This window comes from Ranitomeya imitator, chromosome 4, assembly GCF_032444005.1.
Source record: "Ranitomeya imitator isolate aRanImi1 chromosome 4, aRanImi1.pri, whole genome shotgun sequence".
Lineage (NCBI taxonomy): Eukaryota > Metazoa > Chordata > Amphibia > Anura > Dendrobatidae > Ranitomeya > Ranitomeya imitator.
The window spans coordinates 708108528-708134257 of record NC_091285.1 but is presented as its reverse complement, the minus strand read 5'-3'; the positions used below and the strand labels follow the sequence as shown (position 1 = coordinate 708134257).

Here is a 25730-nt window from a genome sequence, read left to right as displayed (position 1 = left end):
ACAGTGGTTTACTCCCACATATTGGGTATCAGCGTACTCAGGACAAATTGTACAACAACTTTTGGGGTCCAATTTCTTCTCTTACCCTTGGGAAAATAAAAAATTTGGGGCAAAAAGATAATTTTTGTGAAAAAAACGATTTTTAATTTTTACGGTTCTGCATTGTAAACTTCTGTGAAGCACTTGGTGGGTCAAAGTGCTCACCACACCTCTAGATAAGTTCCTTAGGGGGTCTACTTTCCAAAATGGTGTCACTTGTGGGGGGTTTCAATGTTTAGGCATATCAGTGGCTCTCCAAACGAAACATGGCGTCCCATCTCAATTCCAGTCAATTTTGCATTGAAAAGTCAAATGGCGCTCCTTCACTTCCGAGCTCTACCATGCGCCCAAACGGTGGTTTACCCCCACATATGGGGTATCAGCATACGCAGGATAAATTGTACAACAACTTTTGGGATCCATTTTCTCCTGTTACGCTTGGTAAAATAAAACAAATTGGAGCTGAAGTAAATTTTTTGTGAAAAAAGTTAAATGTTCATTTTTATTTAAACATTCCAAAAATTCCTGTGAAACACCTGAAGGGTTAATAAACTTCTTGAATGTGGTTTTGAGCACCTTGAGGGGTGCAGTTTTTAGAATGGTGTCACACTTGGGTATTTTCTATCATATAGACCCCTCAAAATGATTTCAAATGAGATGTGGTCCCTAAAAAAATGGTGTTGGAAAAATGAGAAATTGCTGGTCAACTTTTAATACTTATAACTCCCTAACAAAAAAAAATTTTGGTTCCAAAATTGTGCTGATGTAAAGTAGACATGTGGGAAATGTTACTTATTAAGTATTTTGTGTGACATATCTCTGTGATTTAATTGCATAAAAATTCAAAGTTGGAAAATTGCGATATTTTCAAAATTTTCGCCAAATTTCCGTTTTTTTCACAAATAAATGCAGGTACTATCAAAGAAATTTTACCACTATCATGAAGTACAATATGTCACGAGAAAACAATGTCAGAATCACCGGGATCCGTTGAAGCATTCCAGAGTTATAACTAGGGTTGAGCGAAACGGGTCGGCCATTTTCAGAAGTCGCTGACTTTTGGCAAGGTCGGGTTTCATGAAACCCGACCCCTGTGTGGGGTCGGCCATGAGGTCGGCGATCTTCTGAATCTGGTATCGGAATTCCGATACCCAGTTCCGATATGTTTGCAATATCGGAAATCGGTATCAGAATCCATATTTAAGTGTAAAAGAAAGAATTAAAATAAAAAATATCGCTATACTCACCCTCTGACGCGCCCTGGTACTAACCGGCAGTCTTCCTTCCTTAGAATCAGCGCTTGAAGGACCTTCGGTGACGTCGCGGCTTGTGATTGGTCGCGCGACGGCCCATGTGACCGCTCACGCGACCAATCACAAGCCGCGACGTCACCGAAGGTCCTTCAAGCGCTGATTCTTAGGATGGAAGGCTGCCGAAAAGAAGCAGGGTGCGTCCGAGGGTGAGTATATACCTAATAAGAATATTCTCACCCTCAGACGCGCCCCGCTTCTTTCCGGCAGCCTTCCTTCCTAAGAATCAGCACTTGAAGGACCATCGGTGACGTCGCGGCTTGTGATTGGTCGCGTGAGCGGTCACATGGGCCGTCGCACGACCAATCACAAGCCGCGACGTCACCGAAGGTCCTTCAAGTGCTGATTCTAAGGAAGGAAGACTGCCGGTTAGTACCAGGGCGCGTCAGAGGGTGAGTATAGCGATATTTTTTATTTTAATTCTTTCTTTTACACTTAAATATGGATCCCAGGGCCTGAAGGAGAGTTTCCTCTCCTTCAGACCCTGGGAACCATAGTAACCCATTGCAATGCATTGGGTTTCGGGTTTCGGCCGACCCCGACTTTTTTATAGGATCGGCCGATTTCACTCGACCCGACTTTTGAGAAAGTCGGGTTTTGTGAAACCCGACCCGATCCTATAAAAGTAAAGGTCGCTCAACCCTAGTTATAACCTCATAAAGGGACAGTGGTCAGAATTGTAAAAATTGGCCCGGTCCATAACGTGCAAACCACCCTTGGGGGTAAAGGGGTTAAGCTTAAAATTGGCTCTGTCACTAAGGGGTTAAGGATAGATACATCCCTATTGGAAGAAAATTAGACAAGTATAAAATTCACACTTACTGGATTCTGTTAATTTTGACGACTTCTCGATCATTTTCAGGTCATTGAAGACCCACGGGTTGTATCTCTCCAACATATGATGAACTTCCTTCTTCTCATGTTGATCCCATTCTCTCATGAGATCATACAGGAGTCTCATCAGCTCCTTGGGATTCAGTATCTGCTCGGTATACTCTAATTCTCCGACTGTCAGCAGATCGCGACCGTACAGATTGTCTAAAGGCACCATATTTATCCTTTCAATCAGAACCTGCTCATGTCTGTCTATAAAGTGACATCCAGCTGTGGAGACAAGAAAAAACGGATTATACAGAGAGAGTAGAAAAGTAGATTTTGGGTTCTTACCGTAAAATCTCTATTTCACGGAGCCTTGATTGGGGGACACAGGAAACCATGGCTGTATGCTGCTGCCGCCAATAGGAGGCTGACACTAAGCAAATAAAAAAGTTAGCGCCTCCTCAGTAGTGTACACCCCACTGACCGGGGCCAAGCTGGTCAGTTAGTGTCAAAGCAGTAGGAGAAGCAACCTAAAAAGAATCATTAGAAAAAAAGGGTGGGTGCGGTTTCCCCCAACGAAGCCTTCAAGAAAGATTTTACAGTAAAATCTACTTTTCTCTATCGCTTCATTGGGGGATACAGGAAACCATGGGATATCCTAAAGCAGCACCCAGTGGTGGGAAAATTACAGGAGATAGTCAAAGACTAGGTGAAAATCGCAAGACAGAGACTGGCCTCTGTAATATGGAGAAAATATTACTACCCAGGCAAAAAAAAGCAAGGAAGGCAGAAGGAAAGGCAAAAATATAACAAAACAACAGCTTAGAGAACTGCTATTAGGAACTCGAGAAAGAATGTTGCAGGAGGCCATTCGTCCAGCTGCCGAGAAAATTAAGAAAGACAAAAGATGATGACTGTTCAGACGCAAACAGGGAATATGAGCATCCGAAGAAGCTGTTCCCGACAGAAGGAACGCTGAGACGCCCCTTTGACCAGTTACTAAGGAATCCGAGAAAATTGCTAGAAAGACAAGAAGAACGCAGGAAAATGACCACCATCAGAGGCGGGTTACCCCAAAGACACCCGGGAAGCCACTAAAAAGCAAGGAAGCACGCACTCCCCACAGGAAAAAATGAACCAATGAAAAGAGAAACTGGTTTCCCTTAAAGGAAAACAGAAAAGCAGCCCCGAGGGGGTTGAGGGACAACCAAGGAAAGAGAAAAGGGCAAATAAAAGGGGGATTCCCTGCATAGATCGTATTTACCCCTTGTCTGGAGGAACCGGAGTTTGCATACTGCGATTCACTAGCAGGCCGTAAGTAAAGACGGGAACAGCTAAACTGAAATAACAAGGAAAAAACTTGAAAATAGGTTATAAGAACATGCTCGAGAGCAAAATGCTGAGTACAGAAGGGAACCTCGTGTAGTACCTTGGATCTCTTCAGAGCGATACAGGCGGCTCTGTTTCATCAATAAACAGCTCAGAAAAAAGAACCGTCTGAAGAGACAAACCCTTAACTGTCGAAGTAGGTAGAACGCAGACTACCGTGGACGACTGCGCAGACTCAGATCAATCAGGAAGCTAAACTCAAACATACTGGGATGAGGATGGTCATAAGGGACAATGGAAATAGTTGTCTATATGGCATTAGAAGGCACAATAGCATACGAGCAGTCGAACCCGAACACAGAGATGGATACCACCCTACTCTGAAAAGGGGGAAACTAAGGAAAAGTCCCTGAAGAACTGGAGTATGCCACACCACAATTGGGAGGAGACCAGACAAATCCATGGAAAGCAGCACATAGCATCTCAGAAGAAAACCAGACTCGCGAAAGGAACAACCTTCACTATGATGTCATGGGCGACCTTATCGGTCCTGGACTATCTGGTACGGGGCGAGGATTCTCGTGTGTAGACCTGCTTACCTACAGTAGGTGTGAGAAACAACACAGACAGAAGATAATGGTGAAAATGTAATTGTAATTGTCAAAATACTGATAAGGATATGATTCTTGCTGGATGAAGAAACCAGGTATCGCAATGCTCCTAATCGGATCGATGCTTGTCAGAGTTCCTGCAACGTTCGGAAATCAAATCCCGGAGTTTATAGACTCTTGTGCTCAAGGCTTTAACCAGTGCTTGTACAAAAGAAAAGGTAAGTACTGACAAACAGAGAGGGAGCTCGGGTACGGAGATAGCTCAAAGGCCTCTAGGATCGTATAGTGAACAGTCATGAGAATCATGGTATATGTAGGATCTGAACGTATAAACTGCAAATGGAAATTCATGTACGGTAGGAGTAACGCATAGTGAAGACAGCCTTAGGAAAGCACCTAAACTGACCTAATGGATAGTTAGCGGTAGGCCCGAATAACCAGATGGTGAGGAAAGGCACCTGGGGAGCAAACACAATCAGGGCACAGTGCATGGCTGAAAGAAAACTGCTGGTCATCCGGTACTTGACTGCGTATCTGACCTACCTGAAAGTGGACTGGCCACCTATGCTGCCGCTGTGAACAACAGTGTGGCACAAGGTAGAATGTCTGTCTCACTGTAAAAGATCACAGATGTTAATGACCATGAGACACGTAGTAGAAGGTGACTAACCTGCAAGCGGACTAGCACCGCTGCTGCAGCCAACCAAAAGTGATGAATACCGGGCACCTCTGAATCACTGAGTGGTGAACAGAAGGGAGCATAGGCAGATGCTGCAAATGATCCTGAGGTACATGATAGAGGGAGCTTCTGACTCACCTGACTATGGGAATGCCAGGACCAATGTGGCAATCAACGCCAGGCAATGTGGCAATCAACTCTCCGTCATGCTTCTGGGTTCAAACCCTTGAGCCTGCGTTTTGTGGTCAGCTTCTTCGTCCACTGAGCCACAGCAGACACTGTCGGTCCCAAACACTGCAGTAGCGAAGGGGTAGGAGCAGTTCACCTCTCTGCCTAGAGCAATGTAATGCTGGCCACGGGAGAGAGGCTGCAAGGAGATGCAGAAAAAGAAAGTGCCACCTTCTGGGTCCAGGTGCCGGCAGATGGTGACCACAGGGAGGGAGAGGAGGACCTTCAAACTAAAAAAAGTAGGCGTAGCTTTCGTGCCAGTGAAGGAGGAAGGTGGGTGTGCCTGCGACAGGCAGGAGAAAGGCCCGATCGAAAAAGCCAGGAAGGAGGGGGTGGAGCTAACCGCTACAACTAGGCCACACAGAAGCGGGGGCCTAAATTAGTAAAAGAAGCCGACGAGACGGCGGTGCGGAGCCCAAAGATTCCGTGAAAAAAGCCCTGTGCCCACCGATCCTGCCTCAAGCAACTCCCACACAGGCGCCTATAGACCAATATGTCTAAACTACCCCTTTGGGACCCTGCTACAAGGAAAACCCCACCCAGAAGTATAAGACAAAAAGGCCTAATCTAATTCTCAGATTCTATGAAGACAGAGGGGGGGGAACAAAAATCGTTAATTTCTTCTCAGCACCTCAGGAAAAAAAAAAGAAAGGAAAGGACGTACCTCTCCGTTCCTGAAGTAGTCAGGAACATCCTTAGACGTCCGAGCCTCATGGGGTCGTGGGACGTCCGAGCCTCCTGAAACCGACAGGCTCTGGTGAGCGAGTGGGCAGGAGACAGAGGGCCAGGACCGATATCTGGATCGCCTATACACTCTTCAAGTGTTAGGGGTTGGGGTCCTGCCAGCTAGACACATGAGGATACGGGGTGGCAGTACACGCCATACTCATAGTCTCTACGAGGGAGTACAGTATGATTATTCACACTGTATCACTCCAGAGGCAAGAAGATCCATCTGAAATCAGAACGACAAAAACGTAGGTAGATATTTGTCCAGCAAAAAGACCCATGTCCATCTCCTACTGACACAAAGCTAAACTGAGCAGCTGGCCCTGGTCAGAGGGGTGTACCTACTGAGGAGCTAACTTTTTTTTCTGCATTGTGTCAGCCTCCTAGTGAAGGCAGCAGCGTACACCCATGGATTCCTGTGTCCCCCAAGGAAGTGATAGAGAAAGAATGTTATACAGGGATTATACACAGAAAGAAGAAATAAAGTTATACAGGGATTATACAGAGAGAGAAGACAAAGTTATACAGGGATTATACAGAGAGAAGAAAGAAAGTTATACAGGGATTATACAGAGAGAAGAAAGAAAGTTATACAGGGATTATACACAGAAAGGAGAAATAAAGTTATACAGGGATTATACACAGAGAGAAGACAAAGTTATACAGGGATTATACAGAGAGAGAAGAAAGAAGGTTATACAGGGATTATACAGAGAGAAGAAAGAAAGTTATACAGGGATTATACAGAGAGAAGAAAGAAAGTTATACAGGGGTTATACACAGAGAGAAGAAAGAAAGTTATACAGGGATTATACACAGAAAGGAGAAATAAAGTTATACAGGGATTATACACAGAAAGGAGAAATAAAGTTATACAGGGATTATACACAGAAAGGAGAAATAAAGTTATACAGGGATTATACACAGAGAGAAGACAAAGTTATACAGGGATTATACAGAGAGAAGAAAGAAAGTTATACAGGGATTATACAGAGAGAAGAAAGAAAGTTATACAGGGATTATACACAGAAAGGAGAAATAAAGTTATACAGGGATTATACACAGAAAGAAGAAATAAAGTTATACAGGGATTATACACAGAAAGGAGAAATAAAGTTATACAGGGATTATACACAGAGAGAAGACAAAGTTATACAGGGATTATACAGAGAGAGAAGAAAGAAGGTTATACAGGGATTATACAGAGAGAAGAAAGAAAGTTATACAGGGATTATACAGAGAGAAGAAAGAAAGTTATACAGGGGTTATACACAGAGAGAAGAAAGAAAGTTATACAGGGATTATACACAGAAAGAAGAAAAAGTTATACAGGGATTATACACAGAGAGAAGAAAGAAAGTTATACAGGGATTATAAAGAGAGAAGACAGAAAGTTATACAGGGATTATAAAGAGAGAAGACAGAAAGTTATACAGGGGTGCCAAGATGTGACTGTCTAGGCTGAGAGCCACTGGGAAATGAACTGCAGCAAGTGCAGCAACAGTGACCAGTGGTGATGTCATCAAGGTTACTGCAGGTCACTGAGGCTGCAATCCCAACTGGGCCAATGAACTGCAGTGACCTCAGTGACATCATCGCTAGCACAGTGAGAAAAAGTCTCACGCTGCAGAGGCGAGTTTACCACAGTTCAAATTCATGTGAACTGCGGTGAACTCGCTTCTGCACCGTTAAGACTTTTCCTCACTGTGCTAGTGGTGATCTAACCGGTGACAGTTCAGGGGTCAGACTGGGAAAGCAGTCTCAGTGGCCTGCAGTACTCTGATGATGTCACTGCTGGTCACTGATGAAGATCTCACATCAGCTCTTTCATCAGTGGCTCTCAGCCTGGACGGTCGCATATTGGCACCATACTGGTTTAAAATTATTTATCCCCCAGACAGGGATTACTTTGTGGGACAGAACGTCGGACAGGTGAGGGATATTGTGGTTCTTTATTTTTGCTTTTTTTTTTACAGGAGACGAGGGCTTCGGTGGAAAAGGGCGTTATGTGAGTATAACTGGGTTTCTTATTTCTAAATAAAAATGGAAATGTGTGTTTTCTTTCAAATAAAATACTTTATTCTTGCTGTGTCTTTATTTACCATATAACTATAGAATTAGTAATGGATAAGTGTCTTACAGACGCCTCTCTATTACTAAGCGGTCTTGATGTCACCTGACAATACAAAGGTGACATCAATCCCACAAATATGAACCCCACATGCCACCGCTACAGGGCAAGTTGAAAGAGCCGGGTTAAGAGCCAAAATTGGCGCATCTAATAGTTGCACCTTTTCTGGGCGTCTGCGGCCTTCTATTTTTAGGCGGGGGGCAATAGCCATGGCCCTTTACCAGCCCCCAGCCATCTGCTTTAGCAAGGCTGGTTATCAAAAATGGGGGAAGACCACGTCGTGATTTTAAATTATTTAAATAATTAAAAAACTAGGAGTGGGGCCCCCTCTATTGTTGATAACCAGCCTTGCTGAAGCTGACAGCTGAGGGTTTCAGCCCGCAGCTGTGAGTTTTGCCTGGCTGGTCATCAAAAATACAAGGAAACCCACGCCATTTTAAAAAAAATATATTTATTTACATCGCGGGCTTCGGCTGACGAAAACTCCCATCAGGAACTTCCTGCTCTCGCTGTTATTAGCAGCAGCAGGCATCAGCTGATGGGAGAAGTTGTCCTGTCAGCTGACACCAGCGACAGGAGGTCAAAGCTGTGCTCTCATGCTGTCTTTTCGCAGTGTGGGAACCGTGGCTGTCTGACTGGCAGTGATTATTTTACTGCCGATCAGAAGCGGTGTTTGCCGCACTGTCATGCACATGACAGTGTGGCAAACACTGGATGTTCAGGCCCCCCATTCAAGTGAATAGGGTCCTGGTTCAGGTCCAGGGACTGTTCTGATACCCGAACCCGAAGTTTTTGTAACAGTTCAGCAGAACCTGAACATCCTGGTGTCCGCCCATCTCTAGTCCCATGAAAATATCCCTCTAGGTCATCTCGTCCCGATAGATGTTCCATCAGTGACACTTGATGTTTTAGATGATTATTTTTATCTTGTGCTATGTTTTACTTGTGCACCTTGTTGTGTAGTGTCCCACGCTGGCCATAACAAAATGATAACTAAATATTGCTTCCAAGAGGCTTTATACACTACCACTGCCCACACTGGGGACCACTAATAGCAATAATATGTCTGGTATAATATGGTTATGTGGAATTTTACCCTCTGATTTGTAACGTTTCGGTTCCTTATCGGATGTTTCCAAGCTGTTGATGACCGCGTAGTTGTACCTCCAGAGACAGATGTAGAATTGATCCTTCACTCGGTCAGGCTGAATCCTGAATATATAACTAATCAGTTTCATCTTCTCTTCAGGCCGGGTCCTGGTCCTTACATCTCTGCACTCTGCCCGACTCAGCAGGTTATTGCTCTGCAGATCTCGTACAATGGGATTCACGTCCTCTATGTTACCAATCAGATGATATCGGTGTCTATCGACGAAGTGATCGGCACCTACATAGAGAACGTGACAGTTGTGAGAATACTGCTGAACCCGACAAACTGTAAAGTAATGATCTCTAATGTATCATTCATTCATTGGAAAAACAAGTCAGAAACTTCCCTTCTAACAGGTAAAAGGATCCTAAACCGTAGATATAAATTCTGTGCAATCTACACCTGGAAACCGCTGTACGCCAGAAGAGAGGGAAATCCAGAAAATCACATCTTCGACCCTTCACCGAGCCCAATTTTTACTTTCATTGTTACTCGCCTTCTTCCAAGAGCCACAACTGTTTATTTTTCTCAACAAAAGAGAGGAATGAGGGTTTATTGTATAAACGGACTGCTGCGCCGAACACCGGTGACATGTAGATAGCCGGCCGGGGACCAGCAACCTCAGACATTAGTCTCTCAGAGTGGAAAAGGCTGCTTTACATAGTAATGACACAGAGGATCAGAGCCGATCAGGGCCATCACCCCAACAGCCTTAATCAGTAGCATCTACGTGGTAGGAAACGGAGAAGTCTCTCTCTATGTCCCCTTTACACATTCACTTAAGAAAAGTACACGTGAGACGGTTCGTTTTTCCCATTCGTGTGGTTTTCTGTGCCTGTCAGTGACTACGCGTGTACCATCCATGTGCCAGAATAGAAATGACAGATGTTTAGATGTGAAAGAAATGCAAAGATTGAAATAGGTAGATATCCGTGAGATGTATATTATTGCCTTGCGTTTATAATTTACTGTACATGCATGAACCTAATAAAAAAAAAATGAAAAAAAAAAAAAAAATTACATGGGATCCCCCTATTTTTGATAGCCAGCAAAGGTAAAGGAGACAGCTGAGAGCTGAGATTATCAGGCTGGGAATGTCCTTTGTTATTGGCCCCTTCCCAGCCTAAATACAAGCACAAAGCCTCCTTAAAAGTGGCGCTTCACATGGGATGCTCCAATTCCGGCATTTTGCCCAGCTCTTCCAGATTGCCCTGGTGTGGTGACAATTGGCTAATGGTAGATGGGTTGATGTCAGCTGTGAATTATCCAAAAACAGAACTGCCATCAAGCCTCGATGTTAGCAATAGAGAGTGTCTATCAGAATCCCCCATTACCAACCAAGCATGGATAAAAAAATATATATTTAAATTGTCACTCCCCGACACCATCTCTGGTTCACCGCTTTATAAAAAAAAGAAAGAAAAATCTCCCGCAGGTCTGCCATAGTCCACCGAGTCCGACGTAGTCCAATTGAATCCAGAGAAGTCAATTGAATCCTCTGTATAAAGAGTATGGAGCATCTTTCTGAGGCTCCATAGTCTTTGCAAACAGGACTCGCCCACAGGCATTTGGTGTAGTAGAACGGTCCTCAAACAACCATTCATAACCTCATTTATAGCAGCCACAGCTGTGAGGGGATTTTTGAGCATAGCCTCACACTTAATATTGAAAATATGGAGGCTTTGTTTCCAGTTTTTCATCATTTGTATAAGGCACCCAGTCCCTCCCTGAACTTCATGACCCGATGCCTGTACAGCAGAGCTGACAACATTATGCACGGAGGATAACGGCTGCTAACATGTACTTGTAATAAGAAAAAAAGCTCAGCTCTGCTGTAGTCAGACATTAAGTGTCTAATACTGCTTATAGCTCCTCTTATTTAAAATAAACCATGGAGGCAAATTCTCCGGAATACCTATAATTAGCCTATAAATCTTAACAGCTCATTTGTACATTTAAAAAATGGGGATTTATCTGGAATAAAAAATCATATCACAAATAGCAAGATGTCATTTCATTCAACTTTATAAGGCTTACATGGCCATATAACAGCAGTAACTATCTTCGATAAGGTCCATGATCCTCAGCACTGCAGCTATAATCCTCTCTGATGACCAAGTTCCTCAGAACTGAATTTATAATGCTCTCTGAAGACCATGCTCATCAACAATCATCATCTCTGAAGACCTTGCTCATTAACTCTGCAGTTCTATTCCTCTCTGAAGGCCATGCTCCTCAGCACTGCAGTTATAATCCTCTGTTTTAGACTATGCCCCTGAGCACTGCAGTTATAATCCTCCCTGAAGACCAAGCTCCTCATCACTCAAATTATCCTCTCTGAAGGCCATGTTCCTCAGCACTGCAATTATAATCCTATCTGAAGACTATACGCTTCAGCACTGCAGTTAAAATCCTCTCGGAAGACCAAGCTCCTCAACATTGCAATTGTTCACTCTGAAAACCATGCTCTTCAGGACTGCAGTTATAATCCTCCCTGAAGACCATGCTCTTCAGCAACTGCAGTTATAATCCTCTCTGCAGATCATGCTCTTCAGCACTGCAGTTATTGTGGAGAGAATGGCTAATGAAATCAATTATGAACCTTATATAAGCAAGTGTAGATGCAGTATGGCAACATGGCGTCTATATCCTGCAACAACGCCCTGGAAGGAATCTTTGGAATGTGAAGTGAATACACCAAGACACCATATATGAAGTGAAGTTGGCATGGACCTATCACAGACTGACACCATGGTTCAGAAGATTGTGCAACACCCACTTCCTTCCCTTTTACACGATTCTTTGATCTACTAATAAAGTTCAGTTGTGTGCCAACTTTCTCTGGGAGAAGAGCATGCATCGGATTCTGTATCCGATGTCTATCTTCTAAGCATGCACCCAGCTCATATTTAGGTCAGGAACAGGCAATCACTAAAGGTTTCACCAGAGATCACCCAAACCTTATTATCCTCTTTGAATATCATGCTCCTCAGCACTGCAGTTAAAATCCTTTCTGAAGACCATGATCTTCAACACAGAAATTATGCTGAAGTCCAAGCTCCTCAGCACTGCAGTTCTTATCCTTTCTGAACACCATGTTCCTCAGTTCTGTTGTTCTTATCCTCTCTGAAGACTATGCTCCTCAACACAGAAATTATCCTTTCTGAAGACCATGCTCCTCAGCATTGCTTCTAATAGCCTTTCTGAAGACCATGCTCCTCAGCATTGCTTCTAATAACTTTCTGAAGACCATGCTCCTCAGCATTGCTTCTAATAGCCTTTCTGAAGACCATGCGCCTCAGCATTGCTTCTAATAGCCTTTCTGAAGACCATGCTCCTCAGCATTGCTTCTAATAACCTTTCTGAAGACCATGCTCCTCAGCATTGCTTCTAATAACCTTTCTGAAGACCATGCTCCTCAGCATTGCTTCTAATAACCTTTCTGAAGACCATGCTCCTCAGCATTGCTTCTAATAGCCTTTCTGAAGACCATGCTCCTCAGCATTGCTTCTAATAGCCTTTCTGAAAGTTATGTTTCCAAGTTTGCAAGTGCAAGCAAAGGGTTCAGCAGATCACAGGAATGCAGAAGAAGATGCGGTCAGCCTTATATCCAGAAACCCTTCATAATGATTCTCTTTTTGCTTTACGGATGGCGCAGCAGAAAATTTATCAGCCCTGAGTTTACATGTAGCACCATGAGATATGAAGACATAGTGCAGAGTGTTTTTAGACTTACCCCAGACATGTGACCATGCATTTATCCATACCATGTCCTTTACTTCCAAACTTCTCATGATGTATGTATTGTATCTTCTGAAAACTTTATAAGCCGTGTACATCCCAATACGATCCCACTGACTGATAATATCACACAGTTTTCTCATCTTCTCCTGGGATGACATCTCCTTCATCAAAGCTTTGTACTGTTCCACAGTCAGTAGGTTCTGGTCCAGGAGATCATGCACAACGGGATCTACAATCGTTATCCTTGTAATGAGATCAGATTGATGCCAGACTATGAAATGGGCCTTGTCTGTTTGGTACGAGTAGAAATGAAAGGGAACATCGTTAGTACACGTCTGGGGACGTTCTCCATTTCTTATTTACCAGCTCACTATAAAAGTTGTATCCAGATTGTGAAAAATGGGAAATGTCGGAAAAGCCTCCAACTGCCCAGAAGCAATGTGTACAACACTCGGAGTTCCCGTTAATGTCAATTGAACCCAGTTTGAGCTCTGTAATGCAATCACAGTGATCTCAGCCTATCTGCTCGGGAAAAACGGATGGTAACCAGCAGAATACTCAGCCAGAAAAGACGGCATCATCATTTGTAGGCTTTATGCAATGTAGAAACGGTCCAAAAATTATTCCATTTTGTTGACAAATGCATGCCTTGCTGGTGTTTATACAAAAGTGGTGCAAAGCTATAGAGTTCTGACACGGGGAGAGCCAAAATAATCCTTGTTTGGGGAGTATCTGCAACAGGCAGCTGTAATCAATTGGCCTGTGTGCGAGGCCAATATTGGACTATTACAACAATAACGTGGGAAAAAAATATTTTTACAATGCACAATGTGAGGGTTTGAATTTTAGGATTATGGAGATTTTTCTCTTTGATGTAAACAAAACAAAAAAAAACATCACTTGCCCATCTTGCAGAAATCACAGTTTCTGTGACACACAAGTCTTGGTTTCAGGATTTTCTTTCAGTAACACTAGCACTATGTGAAGGATAAAAAAACACTGTTATTAAAGAGAATCGGCTACTTTTTTTGCAATGTTATGTGACTGCAGCATGATGTAGGAAGAGTCCTACATCACCCTGATTGCGGGGATGCATCATTTGGTTTACAGGGTGTATCGTATGTAATGAAATCACAGTTTTCTCTGCTGCGGATCTAGCAGGGCCCATAATGTTGATCCCTGTGTAACCCCAGCCACACCGATTAGCAGCTTAATATGTACATTGCCAAACAGCTGCTAATCAGTGTGGGGGGTGGTTGGACCAGCAGGCACGAGGGCAATTGTCTCGTAGTAAAGATATAATTCTGATAAAAAACTGATTTTATTGAAATAGCAAAGCACAATAAGTGACATCGCTGGAATCAGAGGCTCTGATATACATCTCGGTGATATTACATGCATAGCTAAAACCTTCTGATAGATTCTCTTTAAGGTGCTGTAACTACCGTGTATATCAGATCAATAAATTCACGGACACACTGACTATGCAGGTTCAGCACTTCCCTATGTGCCACTTGAATCTTTGGATTAGTTTTCACAGACAGACTATCACTCCCATTTTCAAACTACTTCAGGACTAACAGTGGTACAACAAAGAAATCAAGTTAGGTTTTTGTAGCCATAGTTCTGCGCTCTTACCTCCTAGCCCTACACTGTACGAGCATAAAACGGCGCTCCTCATCTTTTATACTGGTTAGCACAATCACCTATGAATGGTTGAGCTCAACCATCGGATGTGATAACTGCAGGGCATTATTAGGAATCCTGCAGTCACACCTGACATATTTTTTTTCTTACAAACCTAAAGAATTTGACTTTCTAAAGCTTTAACCTTCTGTACAGTAGAAGATTATATAGATAAATATGTAGAATTCCTTAAACTAACACTCAGGACATCACAATGCAAAATGTTATTACTTAGAGTGAACCTGTCACCTGGAGAAACGCCATTTCCCTGCATATACAGTAAAGGGTTAATTTTCAGAGCATTGGAGCAGCGGCAGCAGGGAGGAAATGAAGTACTATTCTTCCTGCAGCTGCCGGCTTTCAGGAAAAGTGAATAGGCAGGGAGCGATTACTGTCGTCGCTTAAGCTACTTTCACACTTCCGTCTTTTGTCCTCTGTCGCAATCCGTCGTTATGGGCAAAAAACAGATCCTGCAAATGTGCTCGCAGGAAGCGTTTTTTGTCCATACACTTGCCCAACTCGTGTTTTGGCGGACGCGACGCACAAAAAAACGTTCAATGGAACGTTTGTGCGACGCGGTCGAGACTCCGCCCCGTCCTCCCCGGACTGCAGAATGGGCAGCGGATGCGTTGAAAAACTGCATCTGCTGCCCACGTCTTGCAGTTATTTCACAACGTCCGTCGGTACGTCGGCCCGATGCATTGTGACGGGCCCGTACCGACGGAAGTGTGAAAGAGACCTTACTTCACAGTGAGTAATCACTTTGATTGACAGCTCGCTGTGCAGCACGCGTGTTCAGGAACAGCAAGGTAGAGAGGAAGACTGACTTTTTTTCTCCCTGCACATGCTGGGATGTCAATCACACCACTGTGGGCGTGATAGGAGCATGCTGTTAGAATGATTGACATCAGTCCCGCAGTAGTCCGCATTAAACATTGGTTTTAAACCTAATGATGGAGTGATTACAGGGGTCATTGAAAGCAGTATGGACAGGCTGATAAAACTCTCCAGATACATTGGACTAGTAAAATCTTCATGTTGTCACATCCCAGATTACAATGGAAAAGATGAAACAATTTGGTCAGCTGCACAGTTTTCTACGTTGTGGTTTATTAGTAAGTTTTATTGATTTACATTCACATTTCTCTGTTCGAATAACTTATACAGGTCTAAACTGCAGATACAGAGAACGCGGTGCACATGGAGATTTCTGCAGATCACAGGGGCCAGGACTCCACACAATGTTACATGTATATTATATACATTTCTGCAGTATGGAAAGATCATCAGCCTAACGCTGAAACATAAAGTGGCCATGTTCTAGACTTACCCAAAAGACTTCTTCTCATCCAGTCTTCTTCTAACCGTTTAAAGAAAAACTCATTGTTCTCTTTGATGGCCGTATAAGCCGCGTACTTCCCAGGGTCCTCCCAGTGACCGATAATGGAACACAGTTCTTCCATCTTCTCCTTGGAGGTCGTCTTCCTCATCACATCATAGTACTGTTCCTTGCTCAGCAGGTTCTGGTCTCGGAGATTACACAGGACCGGATCAACGTCCTCTATGGTGGTAAAGAGACCTGGTCCGAGATGTTCTATAAAATTGACCCGGTCTGTAGTGCGAGGAAAGAAAGGTGGAAGAAAGACACATCATTCCGTATCTTGTGTGTTCTCCATGTTTTGTATACTAGATAAATGGAAGAATATGCAGCTTGAACTGTAGATGGACTGGGTTGTTCAAATCAATTCGCACCAATTCTAATGTCTATAAAATAGAAAAATCTAAAAACTTAGTTTTCGCAGTAACCACCAATTGTCTGAAGAGACACGCGAGTCCTGTGCGGTACAGAGCACTCGTCAATATTATTACAAGCAATTGTATCATAGAGATCACTACGATCAGAATCTAATGGAAAATACGGACATTTCCTGATTAATGATCTAATACTCAAGATGTGAATGACAACTGTTTATGTCAGTATGGAAACGGGTGACCGTGAAATTCAGAAATATAAGTCACCCCGATGGAATATGTGACTGGTGGGTCGCGGATATTGGAGCTGCACATGCGCAGCTTATCTGTAACGTGTCCGCGGTAAAGTATGGACATTTCCTGACAAATGATCCAATACTCAAGATGTGAATGACAACTGTTTATGTCAGTGTGGAAATGCGTGACCGTGAAATTCAGAAATATAAGTCCCCTGATGGAATATGTGACTTGTGGGTCGCGGATATCGGAGCTGCACATGCACAGCTTATCTGTAACGTGCCCACGGTAAAGTACGGACATTTCCTGACAAATTATCTAATACTCAAGATGTGAATGACAACTGTTTATGTCAGTATGGAAACGCGTGACCGTGAAATTCAGAAATATAAGTCCCCTGATGGAATATGTGACTGGTGGGTCGCGGATATCGGAGCTGCACATGCGCAGCTTATCTGTAACGTGTCCGCGGTAAAGTATGGACATTTCCTGACAAATGATCCAATACTCAAGATGTGAATGACAACTGTTTATGTCAGTATGGAAATGCGTGACCGTGAAATTCAGAAATATAAGTCACCCCGATGGAATATGTGACTGGTGGGTCGCGGATATCGGAGCTGCACATGCGCAGCTTATCTGTAACGTGTCCGCGGTAAAGTATGGACATTTCCTGACAAATGATCCAATACTCAAGATGTGAATGACAACTGTTTATGTCAGTATGGAAACACGTGACCGTGAAATTCAGAAATATAAGTAACCCCGATGGAATATGTGGCTGGTGGGTCGCGGATATCGGAGCTGCACGTGCGCAGCTTATCTATAACGTGCCCACGGTAAAGTATTAGCCAGAATGCTGAACATTTTTGTGACTATGATCGTCTTACCTGTAAACATCATAGTTCCAAGCCCATGTCCTGAAGTGTCCACTAGATAGAAAAGTCACATGTTAGTCTACAAGAATCTGACTTCCTACATGTGACAACAGCCCGCTGCTGAATGTTATTGGGTCTACACACAGTGGGTTAATATGGGCTACCAGTACATAGAGACACGGGCTTGAAAGAGGAAGAAAACATGGCACCTCCTGGTGCAATAACTTCACAATGGGTTTGTAACCGCTTCCTAGTGGAAACACACCTTAGGAGGTTGCGCAGGCATAACACTGGGGGTCAGCATACGGAGTAGATCTGAGTGTACAAGGTCTAACAGACCACCATAGCTGGCTAACCTCAAGATGATTATTTGTTCTCTAGATGCCATGAAAATGATCGGCTTCCTGCGACCGCATTGCAGGGGTGCCGATGGAATGAGAGAGGAAGCCTCTTTCTACTTACAATCCAATAAATGCTGCAATGTTCCATTAGCTAACGGACTGCGCTAACGCAATGTTCCAAAAGGGATTGCGTTTAGCTGTGACCGGAGGTGAACAGGCATTGGCTAATGGGACTACTACTCCCATCAACCTACGCCTGATACAGCCAATAACAGCTAGAGCAGGCGCCAGCTGATGGGAGTATTTATCACCAGGAACCTGCTCTAACAAAAAAAATAGCAAAAAAATAAAATGATGTGGGTTCTCCTGTATTTGTGATAACCAGCATGGCAAAACTGACAGCTGCCGGCTGCAACCCTCAGCCGTCAGCTGTATCATGCTTCTAGTTATTAAGAACAGGGGGGTCACCACACCATTTTTGTTTATTATTTAAAGACATAATTAATAAAAACATTGTGGGGTTCACCAATTTTGAACAACCAGCCATGCTAAAACAGACAGCTGGGGCTGGTATACTCAGACTGGTAAGAGACCGTGGATATTGTTCCCGAGCCTAAAAATAGCAGCCGAACTTTTAAATTCCTATTTTGCATCTGTGTTCTCAAAGAAAACAATTGCAACATCAACTGATCTTCACGGTGCTATCGATGGAATAAAGAAATCCACACGATCCATGAACCAACAGATGGTGAGGGGACACTTAACTAACTTAAGTTAAATCTCCTGGTCCTGATGAATTACATCCTAGGGTACTATCATCCAAGAAGTATTGTTTCTCCTTGCAGAGATCGACATGCTAAGCATGACGAGATGAGGAGACTTAAAGCCGCAATGCACCTCTGGGTAATATGCTAATTATGGAAATAGTCTCTTCAGAGAGGAAGAGAGCTAGAACTCTAGTGGAAGGAAGCAATCTTAGGACACGCTTAGCATGTCAATCTCCGCAAGGAGAAACGATAGTTCTTGGATAACGGTCAGACGCCTCTCACACAGCCAAACCAGATCTCCGCTTTGCACTGACGAGGAGCAGTACCCCAAAACACAGTGTCTGCAAATTGAGATTCTGGTTTGGCGATTATCCTAAGTCATGTGACAAGGCTCGTTAAAGGGTCAGCATTGACTAGTAGGATTGCTACCTTCCAATAGGTGGCACTAGAGTTCTAGCTCTCTTCCTCTCTGAAAAGACAATTTCCATAAATAGCATATTATGAAGAGACAATTTGCATACTTAGCATCCTAGGGTACTGAAAGAGTTAGCAGAGGAAAGTGTAGAACCACTAGCCAGAATGTTTGAAAAATCCTGAAAACAGGAGAAGTGCCAGAAGATTGGGCCAATGTTGTCCCCATCTTCAAAAAAAGAAAAGAAGACAAAGCCAGGAAAATACAGGCAAGTGGCCCTTATTCTATACAGGAAAGATCTGTGAACAAATTATTAAACAACATGTAAGTATGTAAATACTTGGATAAGAATGCAGTAATTAACCAGAGGCAGTCATGCCAGACTAATCTAATTTCCTTCTATGATGGAATCACTGACTGAGTGGATCAGGGAAATGCAGTAGATATAGTATATCTTGACTTCAACAAAGCAATAGATAATGTATCTCATACTATCCTTATTGAAAATATGACCAAGTATGGGATTGACAAGGCTACGGTTAGGTGAATTCATAACTGGCTCAGTGATCGTACTCAAAGAGTGGTGATAAATGGTTGCACATCCAATTGGAAAAGTGTTTCAAGTGGGGTACCACAAGGCTCTGTCCAGGCCCGTGTTGTTCAATTTTTTTTATAAATGATCTAGACAAGGGAACTGAAGGTAAACTGATCAAATTTGCAGACGATGCAAAGCTAGAAGGGATAGCCAACACTAGGGAAGACAGAGAAAGGATTCGGAAGGGTCTAGAAAAGCTTGAACAATGGGCAGCAAGTAATAGAATGATATTTGACAGGAAGAAATGCCAGCCCCTGATGTGCCTAAACAGTGAAAAAAAAAACCACAAGTGACACCATTTTGGAAACTAGACCCTCCAAGGAACTTGTCTAGATGTGTGGTTAGCACTTTGAACCCCCAAGTGCTTCACAAAAGTTTATAAAGTAGAGCTGTGAAAATAAAAAATCATATTTCTTCGCCCCCAAATTTTCATTTTCTGTACAATTTGTCTTGAGTATGCCGATACCCCATATGTGGGGGTAAACCACTGTTTGGGCGCATGGCAGTGCTCAGAAGGGAGGGAGCACAGTTTGACTTTTTGAATGCAAAATAGGCTGTAATCAATGGTGGAGCCATGTCATGTTTGGAGACCCCCTCATGTACCTAAACAGTGGAAACACCTAATTCTAACTCTAACCCCAACACACTCCTCTAACCCAAATCCCAACCCTAACCATAATCTTTAAGCCTAGCCCTAACCACAACTCCAAACCTAACACATCCTCTAACCATAATCCCAATCCACACTTTAGCCCAACCCTAATGGAAAAATGGAAATAAATATATATATTTTTATTTTATTATTTTTACCTAACTATGGGGGTGATAAAGGGGGGGGGGTTATTTATTATTTTTTTTATTTTGATTACTGTGATATGGTCTATCACAGTGGTCAAAATGAACCAATAGGAAAAATTTCCTATTGTTTACGTGTGCATGCCGGCAGATCTCGGCGGGCGTACTGCGCATGCGCTCGCCATTATCTCCCGGAAGAAGACGCCGGCGGCCCGGGGGACTTCATGGGGGCATACATGAACACCAGAGGTACCAGGGGGGGTGATCGGGGGACCCTAATTGTCTCTCCTCTGATGTGTGATCACATCAGAGGAGAGAGAGATTAAAATAGAAAATCTGATTTTTTTCGGGGGGGGTTTTTTCGGTCACAGTTATATCGTTAATAACGGCGATCGTCACCCGGGGTCGATAAAAAGTGACCTGAATTACGTTCCCTGGGGTCTCAGCTGAGACCCCAAAGAAATTCTGGGGTCTCAAGCGGTATAAGTGATTAGGCGACTTTATTCTTCGGGTCGAAGCCAGATTTATATCGGGTTTTTAGGTTCGCCTGATGTCACACACTAAAAGACGCTTTTTATTACGAAAACTAGCTTTTGCATCACCATACTTAGACCGCTATGATTTTTTCATTTTCAGGCACATCACATTTTTTATCGTTTTTTATTAGAATTTTTGGGAAGCAGAATGAACAAAAAACAGTAATTCAGGAAATGTCTTATGGAATTTTTTTTATACCGTTCCACGCATGGTAAATATGATTAGGTGGCTTTTATTTTTGGAGTCAGTACGATTACAGCAATACCACAGTTATATATTTTTGTTTTGTTTTGGTGCTTTTACACAAAAACTATTCATTAGAAAAAAAATTATTATTTTTGCATTGCTTTATTCTGAGAGCTTTTTTTGTCAGCTGTATGATGGCTATTTTTTTGCGGGACAAGATGAAGGTTTCAGGAATACCATTTTTATTTGCAGTCGTCTTTTTGATCGCGTTTCATTGCACTTTATATTTGGCAGTATGACGGTAAGGGTATGTGCACACGTATTCTGGAGGACTGCAGATTTTTCCGCAGCGGATTTGGAAAAACCGCAGTGCAAAACCGCTGCGGTTTTTCCTGCGGATTTATTGCGGTTTCTACTGCGGATTCCGCTGCGGCTTTACACCTGCAGTTTTCTATTGGAGCAGGTGTAAAACCGCAGCGGAATCCGCACAAAGAATTGACATGCTGCGGAATGTAAAACGCTGAGTTTCCGCACGTTTTTTTCCGCAGCATGTGCACTGCGGATTTCGTTTTCCATAGGTTACCATGGTACTGTAGACTCATGGGAAACCACTGCGGATCCGCAGCTGCGGAAACGCTTCGGATCCACAGCAAAATCCGCAGCGTGTGCACATACCCTAAAGCATTGTTTGTTTTTTTTCCTTCTTTCTTTACGGTGTTCACTGAAGGGGTTAACTAGTGGGACGATATTATAGATCGGGTCATTCCGGACGTGGCAATACCAAATATGTGATTTTTTTTGTACATAAATTTATTGGAATAACATTTTTTTCATTTTTCTTTTGTTCTTTATTGGATTTTTTTTATATTATTATTATTTATTATTATTATTTGTATCCATTTTTATAGCGCCATTTATTCTGAATAAATGGCGCTTTACATGTGAAAAGGGGCAAATATAGACAAATACATTAAACATGAGCAATACAAGGCACTAACAGGTACAGAAGGAGGGAGGACCCTGCCCGTGAGGGTTCATAGTCTACAGGGGATGGGTGAGGATACAGTAGGAGAGGGTAGGGCAGGTTGTGCGGCGGTTCAGTAACTTCAGGATCACTGCAGGCTGTAGGCTTGTCGGAAGAGGTGGGTCTTCAGGTTCTTTTTGAAGGTTTCCGTGGTAGGTGAGAGCCTGATGTGATGGGGTAGAGAGTTCCAGAGTATGGGGGAAGCACGGGAGAAGTCTTGGATGCGGTTGTGGGAAGAAGAGATGAGAGGGGAGTAGATAAGGAGATCATGAGATGATCGGAGGTTGTGTGTAGGTAGGTAACGGGAGACCATGTCACAGATGTATGGAGGAGACAGGTTGTGGATGGCTTTGTGTGTCATGGTGAGGGTTTTGAACTGGAGTATCTGGGCGATAGGAAACCAGTGAAGGGCTTGACACAGGGGAGAGGCTGGGGAATAGCGGGGGGACAGGTGGATTAGTCGGGCAGCAGAGTGTAGGATGGATTGGTGCCAGAGTGCTAGAGGGGAGGCCAGAGAGTCTGAGGTTGCAGTAGTAAAGGCGGGAGATGATGAGGGCATGCACTGGTGTTTTTGTGGTGTCGAAGTCAAGGAATGCGCGGATCCGGGAGATACTTTTGAGCTTGAGACGGCAGGAGGAGAAAGACCTTGGATATGTGGCTTGAAAGTTAGGGCAGAGTCGAGGATCACTCCGAGGCACCAGGCATATGAGACTGGGGAAAGTGAGCAGCCATTGACATTGATATATAGGTCTGGTGGAGGGGTAGAGTGAGATGGGGGAAAGATGATGAATTCTTTTTTGTCCATGTTCAGTTTTAGAAAGCGAGCAGAAAAAAAAGATGAAATAGTGGACAGACAGTGTGGGATAATATATATTCTTACACTTTTTAATAACTTTTTTTACATTTTTTCATGGTCCCGCTCTAAGGCATCATCTTTACACTGACAGATCGTTGATCTGATGCTCTGCAATGCTTCTGCACTGCAGAGCTTCAGAGCAGCGTCTGACAGGCAGTGGAGAGGCACTGCTCTCAGCAGGCGCTCACAGGCCACCTTCCCTGCAGGACCCTGCCACCCCGATTCACCATAGAGAACATCAGCACAACGCAATCACATCAAGTTGTGCCGATCGGAGCAGACAGGGAGCCCACTCCCTGTGCGATGTTCCTCGATGTCGCTGTCACTACTGACAGCTGAATCAGAGGAGTTAAACATCCACGAGTGGTGCCTGAGTGATGGAGAAGCATATGTACATTGGTTTGCGGGGATGCAGCTTCTGCAGCGACATATAAACATTAATATTTATGGTAATCCTAATTGAACTAAAAATAGGAAAGGTTTATTCCGATTTCATGTCAGATATTGAGAAAAACCTGCAGATGGGTCTTTTTATATAGTGGATGAAAACTTCTGGGTTCAACTGTACGTTATATACATATCATATATATTCTTTTTGTTTTAGTCGTTTACAATAAAATTGTATTCTTTAATAGACTTTACACTTTTTTTTTGCTTTTTTCTGCTTATTTTATTTTTTGCAGAGTGCAGCAGTGAAGATGAGATTATCATCGGCTGCTGCTCTCTGTAAAGGCAGTGACTGAGATGAAGCTTTCGATAAAATGAAGAGAGCATTGACCTCAGTCCCCGCTGACGCTCCCGACAGCAGATGATGAGAACTCATCTTCGCTAATATGTTCTGCAAATAAATTAGTATCAGTGACGAGAAGACTAAGTGACTGTTTTGCTCCTTCAGATTGACTCTCTTCCCCTCTGTGCCACCTCACCAATGATGATCCTCTGGGATGATTTGACAGTGGAGGTGGGGGGTGAAATTTTGTGCTCTGATAGATTTTGTATACCTCTGTGTAGTGTGTCTTTTGGCCCAGAGAATGTGACATCTTGTGACATCATGGCAGGATGCTGCCATCAGTGGTGCCCAACATTTGGTGAGACAAAAAGCTTAGGCCACCTTTATCTACACTTCTGTAAGCTCTTAGATCCTCATTTCGTTTGGCAGATGGTGGCTTCCTTAGATGACTTCACAGCCATTTTTGGGGGCACCTGCTATGGCTGCCCTTGTGCCTGAGGTCCTAGAAGAGGAGTCAGGCTCCTTATCATCCATGTTATGAATGGGGCGGAGAAGACTTATAGAATCATTATTTTGACTGTGAACCGTATTATGATTTCTTACCTTCTCTCAGGTCATTCTGGAGTTCCTGTCGGACTTTCTTCTCATCTATGTCTTCTAGAACAGCCAGGGTCACCTCGGCCCCGTAGGCATCCCTGTAGTTTTTAGTAATCAGATGAGCAATAGTTTCTGGATTTTTCCCACGCAGTACGTCTTCTGGAATACTTTTATATTCTTCTCTTATTTTCCAGCCACTCAGTTTATCTATAAATCTCTGAAAATCTGAGTCTTTCAGTTTCTCCAAAGTCCTCGCCAGCACCTTGCGTAATATCGGCTCCATCTTCTTCACACATGCAGCTGGTCCTTGGCTCAGGCAGGTTATTCTCTTGTAGACTTATTCTATCCTTGTGTCATAACATAGGACTTCACAAGATCTTTACTACAACTTGTTCCAAGCAATGAGGTTTGGCCGCCGTGAAGGGAACATGCTCAGTGTTGGTTGGATGTATTATACAGGACAAAATCTCTGCAGATTATAAAAGTCTTTTCTGAGTAATTATCATTAAATGTGAGAAACGAACTTCAATAACTAACGCATGAGTAACAATGTTATACTCTTAGTCCTCTTACCTTGGAGGAGGAGACATCACTTCTGGAGCCAGAGCAGACCTCTAGAGCCACCTGAATCGGGGTCTCCGGGGTCTTTCAGACTGTTTGGGACATGTGGATGAATGATTATCTGGAGAAGAAAATGGCGAGAGCTACCATGAGTTCTCTGCCGTGCCAAGAAGAAAGCCTCCTGAGACCACTCATGTGGTGGCTTCTCCTAAAATGTCAAAACCAAAACATGTCATTCTCAAAAATGTTGGACTTGAATAAATATTATTATGCTTTGGAGTCTTCCCTCAGTTCACAAAATACAGTATACTACAAGCATATATAAACACTATACTATATACTGTGAGTACCGGGGGACATTGATGCACATTTATTCTAAGTACATTTATCAAAGTACAGGCAGTTAAACATGGATGAATCTAACATCTCTATTCTCTTCATACAGGTATTTAATTCCAGCTACTGCACACAACTCCTGCATGTGTCCTGCAAATGCATTTCATCTTAGCTGCATAGATAATGGTATCCTCATACACCCAGCTTTCCTGCTTTGTCTGTCTATATGAAGGGTATATAATCCCCACCTGGTATGCTCATGTACTCAGCTGCATAGATAATGGTATGCTCATGTACTCAGCTTTCCTGCTTTGTCTGTCTATATGAAGGGCATATAATCCCCACCTGGTATTCTCATCCACCCAGCTTTCCTGCTTTGTCTGGCTATATGAAGTGCATATAATCCCCACCTGGTATGCTCATCCACCCAGCTTTCCTGCTTTGTCTGTCTATATGAAGTGCATATAATCCCCACCTGGTATGCTCATGTACTCCGCTTTCCTGCTTTGTCTGTCTATATGAAGTGCATATAATCCCCACCTGGTATGCTTTGCTTACCCATTATTTTCTATCTTCATTCCTCTTGTGTCTCCCTTGCATACCTGAGTCGTCAATCTAACCCCTCCCCCTCTTTATCACCTGGCTTAACTGTGAACATGTGCACTGGACAC

The 25730-nt window shown here is 43.3% G+C and overlaps 1 protein-coding gene across 1 annotated transcript in view; it reads right to left on the bottom strand.

The window, feature by feature from the left end:
* LOC138677401 (uncharacterized) overlaps positions 1–25730 on the bottom strand; it is a 174224-nt gene that overhangs the window by 100759 nt on the left and 47735 nt on the right. Inside the window, exons 3-9 of the mRNA XM_069767496.1 lie at positions 24736–24931; positions 24169–24631; positions 17335–17376; positions 15786–16067; positions 12762–13058; positions 8972–9262; positions 2172–2453 (exon numbers count right to left, since the gene is read on the bottom strand). Of these exons, the coding sequence (XP_069623597.1) occupies positions 2172–2453; positions 8972–9262; positions 12762–13058; positions 15786–16067; positions 17335–17376; positions 24169–24445 (1471 nt within the window). The 5' untranslated portion in view covers positions 24446–24631; positions 24736–24931. The remainder of the gene's footprint in view (positions 1–2171; positions 2454–8971; positions 9263–12761; positions 13059–15785; positions 16068–17334; positions 17377–24168; positions 24632–24735; positions 24932–25730) is intronic.